Source organism: Harpia harpyja, chromosome 5 (genome assembly GCF_026419915.1).
Source record: "Harpia harpyja isolate bHarHar1 chromosome 5, bHarHar1 primary haplotype, whole genome shotgun sequence".
In the NCBI taxonomy this organism is placed as follows: Eukaryota; Metazoa; Chordata; class Aves; order Accipitriformes; family Accipitridae; genus Harpia; species Harpia harpyja.
This window is the reverse complement of record NC_068944.1, coordinates 42169329-42178274: the sequence shown is the minus strand read 5'-3', so window position 1 is coordinate 42178274 and position 8946 is coordinate 42169329. Positions and strand designations below refer to the sequence as shown.

General features: G+C 37.1%; 1 protein-coding gene across 3 annotated transcripts in view; it reads right to left on the bottom strand.

Moving 5' to 3' along the window:
- Nucleotides 1-3527: 3527 nt before the first annotated feature.
- C5H8orf34 (chromosome 5 C8orf34 homolog) overlaps nt 3528-8946 on the bottom strand; it is a 175900-nt gene continuing 170481 nt past the window's right edge. For 2 of the 3 annotated variants that reach the window (XM_052788306.1, XM_052788308.1), the window contains one exon: nt 3528-4560. In XM_052788306.1, coding sequence (XP_052644266.1) covers nt 4553-4560 — 8 coding nt within the window. In that variant the 3' untranslated portion in view covers nt 3528-4552. The remainder of the gene's footprint in view (nt 4561-8946) is intronic. The other variant, XM_052788307.1, reaches the window with a different exon arrangement.

Here is an 8946-nt window from a genome sequence, read left to right as displayed (position 1 = left end):
ATTAAATTCCAGTTCTCGATAAAGTGAAATTTGTACTGTGTTTGTGTAAGTGAAAACACCACTAGACTGCTTTGCTGATTGAACTAAACTTAAGGTCCAGTACAGTGCTTTCACTTGACGATGCACCTGGATAGATTTAAAGCTGTCATAGAGGAAACTTCTTGGACAGTACATACTAAATTTGCTGCATGTTCTCTTAAGCAGACAAGCCATAGAAAAGAGTATCTGACTGTACTATACAAAGGAAAAAAAAAAAGCCATCAAACTAGGTTCTATTTGGCTATGCTTTAGTCTTATGTAACATGTCAGGAAACAAAACAGAAACCAAAGTCATAAGGAACAGTCGTGTCAGAATTCTAACTTGTAAAGATGTATCTTCTTTTAATCAGCAACTTGGTAATTAAAGTAATTTAAACTAATTTGACTAGTATTTCAGCAATATACCATTAAGTAAGCTAATGCTGTCAAGCCAATGGTCTCTTTAAACTTTACTGCATTAACCTCAAGCTTTTGCACTTTCAGCTAAAACTGTAAAGGGCAAAAATATCTACAAAACCAGGTACTTGCACTGCCTAACTAGCTGCTGCTTAATCCAGAGTAGAAACCAGGGCCAAGAGTGAATGGGCACCAAACTTCTATAAGCATAGGAAGAGCTAGTTGCCTCTGAATACAGATTTTTGCACTTTTTTTTTTGTTGGGAAGCTGCCTGGAACCAGTCATATAAAGCTACTAAAAGCATGGTAACTTCATGGTTGGCGTACTTGCTGCAGAGAAGTCCAGGTTGCTGTAATCTATCCCAGGGGAGCTTTTCTGTATTTTACATTAATAGTTCATTGGATTAAATGTAAAGCATGTCCACATATAGGCAGAGCAATGAAACAATAGTGTCACATGCATGCATGTGAGTTGGCTTTCATTTAGTTCATATATCGCTACGAGTTTAGTTGTTGCAATATAGAATTTCCCCTGCACTCAGCTAGTTACCTCTGTAAGTGAAATGTAGACATACCTGAAGCAATACTCCAGAGAGCAGGAAACAAGTCTCCCTCCCTCTTTTGTAATTACTGACTCAGGAGAAAGAGACTTAAACTGCGAATAAAGCCATGTTTTTAGGAAGCATATTCCCACAGGGCCAGAAGCTTTTGTTAATACTGTATGTGCACAGCACAGCTGGTTGTTATGTAAGTGTTTTTAAATTATTAAGTTTTCAAGATAAGGATTTGCTCAGAGAAATCTTCCGCTGGATATTTCAAAATAAATTGTTTCATTTTAGTAACTTCTGCAAATAAAATTTCTTCCCCATTTCTCCCTAAGCCACACCTCCAAATCCTAGAGCTAGACACTGGGGTAGCAAGAAGTCACTCTTTCAAATCTGCCAAATGATGAAGTTACTTGAAATGAGCAGTACAGAAGGGAACCTATTAATACTATTGTGTTATTGAAATGAATAGAGATGCAGTAAGGTTGCTTCTAAGATTATTCAGATAAAGTATCAAGGGAGTGCAGGTCTTAAAAGGAAGCAGCAGAAACTCGTATGACAATAAAAGGCATTTTATTCTAAATTGGCATTTGAAAGAAAGACAGCTGCTTATTAGACAAGCTACATGCAGTTTTATATACTGAGATATGTATTTTTTTCATTAACAAGTACTGTTGAGAATACTATGTCCCTACAGCATTGCCTTAGTAAATGCTTCTAAAAACTAAGATGTAAACATATGGCTAGGCAAAATTTATCTGTTTATCGTGGCTCTTTTTCCATCAAAAAGCAGTAACTGAATGGCACTGGCAATGACCGATGAAGTACCTTTCTGAAAAGCACTGAATCTACTCTGCTCCATGCAGCTAGAGAGGAGCACATTTCTATGTAGCTTACACTGAACTTTTTGTGACAACTTTGAAGTGCCTGGTGCAGAGTCAAAAACAAAACAAAAACCCCCACCTTGATACACTTGCCAAACTAACTACAGCAGCCTCAACATGAACTTCCACAGCTGACTCTCAATTCAATTAGGCATCACAGAGGCAGAGTTTATTACATAAGCAGTTGACAAATGGAAACTGCTTCCTGAAGCCAAAAAGGTCACACAGAAAATGAGTAAGGCTTCCCACAGCTCAAAGGTGAAAACAAGTTTATCACACATGCCTTCTGCATGGCCTTCCCAGCTGCTGTTTATACTCCCCAGCCCCCTAAGCCCAGCTACTTGTTGCCTATTAAGTGCATCTCAGCTCCTCCTTGGAGTTCTCCTGACTTGTTACACTTCATTGCAGCCTGTTCACAGTCAGGATACCAGCTGGCTGTTTCTCCTCTACAATACCAGCAGTAGTTGCTGGGCTGAGTGTGAGCATCAGCCAAGACTTCTTGCCATACGCTTTAGAGGGAGTAGTGCCAACCACAAGTGTTAAAAAATCATGAGATCATGTCAAAATCACGAGAACTAAACCAAAAGAATGACATGGGGGTTTCTGTATGTTTTAGTGTGAAAATAAAGTAATATTTTCCATGGTTTTATCCTCTACCCTTCAGCTTAGAAAGTGTCTCAGAAAAATACCATTGTTCTGGCCAGTCCAAGAACAGCCAGATCTCAGGAGCCCAAGACTTCACAGCTTTTACAACTGGGACCACTCAAGAGTCAAGCCATCCTATCACACTTCTAGACATTTGCATACAATTCACACTTGCTAAATTATTAATCATTCTAATGAGTGTTGATGGTACTCGCTATATCTGTATAGCTGAGAAGTCTTTTGCTCTCTGAAGCAGTATTGATATTCTGCCTTCCTGTATAAAGCTTGTCTTGTTTCTTCACACGTAATCAAAATATAAAACCAGACACATCCCTGACCAAATCTCTTTGCACTACCACACCAAAACTGTCTTCAAGTTCTTATATATGCAAAAACTTCTAGAATTAAGATGCTGCCAAATTCTAATTTCTTTCTCAACTTGTTGCGGGCAATCTTAGTTCCACTGAAGCCAATGAGATTTTTCCCAGGGAATAAATATGGTCATAATTTCACTCAGTCATGGCATGAAGCAGAAAGAATGGAGCTTAACAGATGTTCAGTGAAGCAACTGGGAGAAGCAAAAAAGGCAAACCTACTTTACATTTTTCAGTAGTGTCAAGGTAAAATATGAAATGCAGGCCACTAAGGAAGAATAAAACCCATGAAAAGGAGATACTAGTTTCACAAGAATGCTTTACTGAGCACAACTGACTAAATAGAGCATACCAGTGATCATATGCTCTCCTATATGCAAATGAGCCTTCAAGTATATTGCAAATACACACAGCATAACAGATTTTCTTTACTGATGACAAATTAATGAAGCCCCTTCCTGAAATGAACTTCAAGGGACTATCCCCATGGGGTTCCAGTATGCTAAACATTTTACATATAGGAAGTTGTTCATCCCAATGTGACTTTCTATTTTACTTCCTCATGACTAAGACAGACCACACACTTACTGTGTATTTAGCACTGTATGTTTGTGAGCCAGCAAAAAAAGTTCACACTATGAAACATTCATGACAGACAACTCATTTTTATTTCTTAAACAAATAGATGGTTTGTTATACTGTATTTTTTAACAGTTGCAAGCAATTTCATTATATCATTATGCCTAAGATACAGGAACCAAGCATACAGAATTGAAGACAAAAGAAATTGAGAACACACTTGACAGAATTAACAGGTAAATGAAATCAGTAAATGCAACTGCCACATCCCTTCATTTGATGTCTGTGCAAAAGCATCTTCTAAAGTTCCAAGCACACAGCACACACCAGTTAGCTTATTGTAAACAGCAAGTTTGTTTCAGTAATCCATATGGGTAACTAATGCTTTATCATATATATGCAATTCCTTTAGGTGCTTTATTTTTGCATGCATGCTCCATTCCTTATTGATATGTTCCCTTTTTAACAGAGTCTTTATTTGTTTTAAAGATCAAAGTAGATAAACTCAATACAAAGCTATGCAGCATGGGCAACACCTGTTTCTGCTACCCACACACATACTCTTTCTCTCCCTCCCCCTTCTGACCTCTCTCTGCAGGTGACTGTGAGTGAACAGCTAGTCTCTGTGAGACTTGAATGGGACATACACACTGGCAGACGTGCGCGAATACTTTAATGTTTATTAATCTAAAAAAGAGTAAAGATTACAAAAATATAAGGAGTAGAAAACCTTAGACAAGTTAAAACACATAAAATCTCTAGGTAGAGTTTGTTTTGGTCAGGCAGAGTTTAGTTTATCAAATGTTAACCCAAAATAACAGGGGTATAAACTGAACAAAACCATTACAGTAACTTTATACTAAAAGGCGACAGTTACCCTTCTTTCCTAAGGCCACTGTACCACAGTAAATACTCTGATACAGTGCATTAGAGCATCCACATATCAGAGCGGTTCCACTTATGTACTGCTGATACTAGAAAAATAACTTTATTTAAAGTTATTATGTATAAACTAAAGCAAATTTTCAGGTGTAGTTTTGATCACCATAATTTTGTTTTAATTAAATTGTTCTTCAACAATCCCACTGATTTCACAAACCTGTGAAATCAAACAGAAAAACACAGAAATGAGGGCTAAAATTTAATGTACACAAAAATAGGATAAAAGGGAAAATTAATCCTTCATTGTGTTTGCATTTTGTAAAAGTTTTCCATAATGCTGAACTCACAGTTAAATAAGCAACATTGATCAGTATTTTGATGAATCCCAATTTGTTTTTATTTCTAAAATATGCAGAAGCAAATCACAGCTTCTTTAGTTATATTATTTGTTCCAATTATTCAGTGTTTTGGAGGGGTTTTCTGCTGCTTCTTTTTCAACACTAGTAATAGATTGCAAAAAATGACCAGTGTTGCAAAAAGCATCAAACATACTAGGCAACTGTGATGGATCAGACAAGCTGAGATAAAAATGCTTTCATTTCTGATTGTACTCAGGTTGAAAACCTTCTCCAAAGCAAAATGGAATTTTTGCTTTTACAAATATTTACACACGCATATTGAAATAGATTGTTTTGCAAATGTTGCTGACTGTAACACAACCTCCCCTCCCCCCGCCACCCCCCCACCAAACGGCTGTAAAAGATGGAATGCTGCAACTGGACATATTACATGGATCCAGTTAGAGGATCAGGGTTATAAACCAGAAGTAAACACCACAACCACATTTAAGTACACAGCTGAATGCATAAAGATCTGTGTGCTACCTTAGAAGCCTTCACCTTGCCATTTTTAAACACTGAAGGAAATCAGGCACAGCAGCTTCATATTTATTCACTCCTTTTGAACACACAAATATGCAAGCCCTCTTTGGGAGATTAAAGAAACTGGGCAGGAACAAGCTATTCCCATTATCTCCAGCTAATCAATCAAATACAATTGGAACAAGACCTTTAAGTTTCACTTTGCCAGGTGATAAGCCTGGGCTTTATATCTGATACTGTACTGATATTCAACAGAGCAAGGTACATACCATGAAAAACTCTGCATCAAAAAAAAAAAGAAATAAAGCCTAGGAAATCTTAGCAACAGTTCTTATCCTTTATTAACCTAATATGTATTTTTTTGTCATTTATACTTAATGTTTAACAACTGTTTTCCTTGGAGGCACTTCATTTAGCAGACATTCAAGCATTGTCACAGTTGATCTTTAAGTAACAAATTTGTCTTAAGGGGGGAAAAAGAAAAGCAAATATATGTAAGACTGTTCCATTTGCAGATTCTTCTTGTGACTGTTACCCACAAAACCTCCAGGGACTGTGGTGGTCTTAGCTGCAAAAGGAAATGGGATGCCAGCCAGAAAATATATTCTGTGCTACCCCATAGCCATTATGGAATTCTTGACTGATGAGAAATGGTATTGGCAAGATCAAATCAACTTTCAGCTGACATGAGACAGAGAAGTGTCGAGGTGGAGATGCAAGAGATGAAGCACACCCTGAAAGGGCGATGGGATTCAGTGTACCTGCCTCAGACCCCCAGTAAGCCGGATCTCTAGCTGTCCTTCGAGGACCCTTTGTTTCTCTCCTTCCTTCAGAGAACAAATAGCTTGGACTAGACTCTCTCACTTTTATATAGCTGAAGGTAGGCAAGACAAGTCATACCTTGACAGGCTGATTTCTCCAATATAAAAGGGAATGACAATAATTTAAAAGTAGTTAATACAAGCAGGAAGCCACCACTGACTGACTTGGGGAAAATAACTGAAAAACCACAGCCATTTTAAATTTAGTGAAATCACACCAGAAAGAAATACAGATAGACATTAGATTTGGGGCCCAGACTCATGACACATTTTAGAAACATTAACTGGTGATTTCTCATAGCTTTGCTGTCAGTTATCACATTTTATCATCCCACTTCGCAGATCAGGGAAATAAGACATGGAGAAAATAAGCGTTGCCCAGATCCTGCTGTAACACTCACACTGGCACTACACATTGCCAAACAAGATTTAACCAAAATGAACAGAAGGATCAACCTTCCTCTCTTCTCACTCTCCGCCAGCCTCCACATTCATGGATTTTCTCCTTGACAGGGTTAAGAACAGTCACCGTAATTATGTCACAAGATCTTAACCTTCTCCATTACAGGGCTTTTCCTACTTGAATTTTAAATCCTTCCTATAGGATACAAGAGGAATTTCTACAGTTTTGGCTTAGAATAAATCTTGGCCTTGTAAAACACTTTCACAGCAACAGGATAATAAGGAGTGTTAATTTTTTTTTAGAGCTTGGAGAATACCGGGCCAAAGAAAGAAAACAGATTTCTTTCATAGATCTTTCACCTCCTGGTCATTTTTGCACCCTGGGATTACAGTCAAGCATTCTACATTTTTTCTGGTTTCTGCAGCAATCTGGCCGCTCTGGTGAATCAATCAGTCAGCTGTGGAGCCAAAAGCCGTTCAAGGCCTTATTTACTGCAAAAGGATGTACTCCCTGCTTGCTGCTCCCTGGGTCTTGCACTTCATGGGGTCATTTGCATTCAAACAAATTGAATGAAAAGTCGGTGTAGAACATGACCAATGTGCTTTGGTAGTACTTCATGGCTACTTCATGCTCTTTCTTCACTGCTGTAAATGACTACAGAAGGCGCTGATGAAAGATGACTGGGTTTGATAGCTCTTGAAAAAAGTTGGGACAATTAAGTGGAATAAAAAGCACACATAGGTTTGCAGCAAGATCTTCTTGGCCTGTAGTGAAAGCACTCAGCCAGCATGGCAAAGAAAGGAATCAAGAAAGGCATAAAAAAATGATCTCATCAGTATAATTTGGTCCTTACCTCTTTCCAATGCTCTGTACTATGAAGGACACATGAAATGGCCAGTTCCTTCCAACTGGAAAGTCTGGACAGCAGTCCCCCAGTTGAACAGCTCATTGATGTGCTCTTTAAGGCTAGATGCCATTCCATAGGATGACTTCGCACCTCACAATTTTCACAGGGTTATAGTCACTTGTCTTTACTAAAACCCTAGGGGTATTTCTTCATGAGCATTTTTTAGTTGAAAGGCCAGCTGAAGCAGTTTCAGCTCACCACTGTCAGACTCACATATTTTCCACAGCTCCTCCTGATTCACACAGCACAAATGTTGGGCAGCCACATGGCTGAGCAACAACACAGGACTGAATTATCTGAGTATAAATATTCTTTTTACTCAGAGATTTTCCAGTAAGAACAGTTCTCAGTTCAGTGCATGCCTTCGCAAAGAGCTACATTTAAGTTACCTTTACTCAACAAGTGTTTTGGAAGAGCAAAGTCTAAAAGGGGATGGATCAATCTGATATAATCAAAACTGAATCAAGTGATTTAATTAAAGTTCCTTCATCAACATGCAGCAAATTAGCCTGCATTCCCATTAAAAAGTTACATTTCTTTGCTATAATGGCTAGCCTTGTTAACTAGTTGTCAGTAATTTGTCAGTAAAAGCTTTAGTTCATTTTACTCTCTGAAATTCTTTCACGTTAGAGAAGAGCTTTACTTTCGTAGAAGTTTATTATTTTTTATTATGTTCTATTAGACTGATCTTTTAACAGCACAATATTAAACAACCTGTGTTTCAACACATACACTATACTTTGTAATTCAAATCAAAGTTATTCTATCAATATATATAGCCTGCTATATCAATATACAGCTAGTGGAGTATTTTTATTGTGATGTATGTAAAACAATATATCTTTATATTCATATTTTGGAATAAAATTCCAATAAAGCTTAGCAGATTTTTTTAGTGCTGAGCATAGATGATTATCTGTTGAACTTACCTGTGTATCTATCCAGAGTGGTTTATACAAGGCATAGAACTCTGTAGAATTCAAATATTAAGGACAGCCAATATTTTTTTCCTGAAAGCTTAGAACTCCACTTGCAAATGATTTTTGAATTAAAAAAATTAAAATCTTTTCAAAGCAAAATATTTATAACACTGCTATTATGTACACTGCCATTTAATACCGGATATTCACATAGATAAAATTAGCATGAATATATTTTGTGCTTTGAAATCTACAGACTTCTATGACTATCTAGAGCACAGTAAAGTTTAAAAGTATTTTATTAATATCTTTGTTATGGTCACTATTAATCCAGACTGTCATATCTTGTATTTCCCAGGTGTGTATTTTTAGATGACTAAGGACAGCCATTACTTTATCCAGAGGCATCCTGCCTTCTCAAGTAAATTATTTTTATATTCCAAGGACTAAATTATGATAATAAAAACAACTAGGGGGGAGCTTTACAGTTTAAAATCACTAGAATAAACCTTAGAATAAAAATCACAAAAATGTGTTTATATGTACACACAGTTATGCACATTTTCAAGGGTTTGTAAGAAAACAGGTAGCATAAATGTAGAATCATGATCATTATATCATGTGCACCTTTATCAATGCCTAACATGTCATGTCCAGGAAAGCAACTGAAA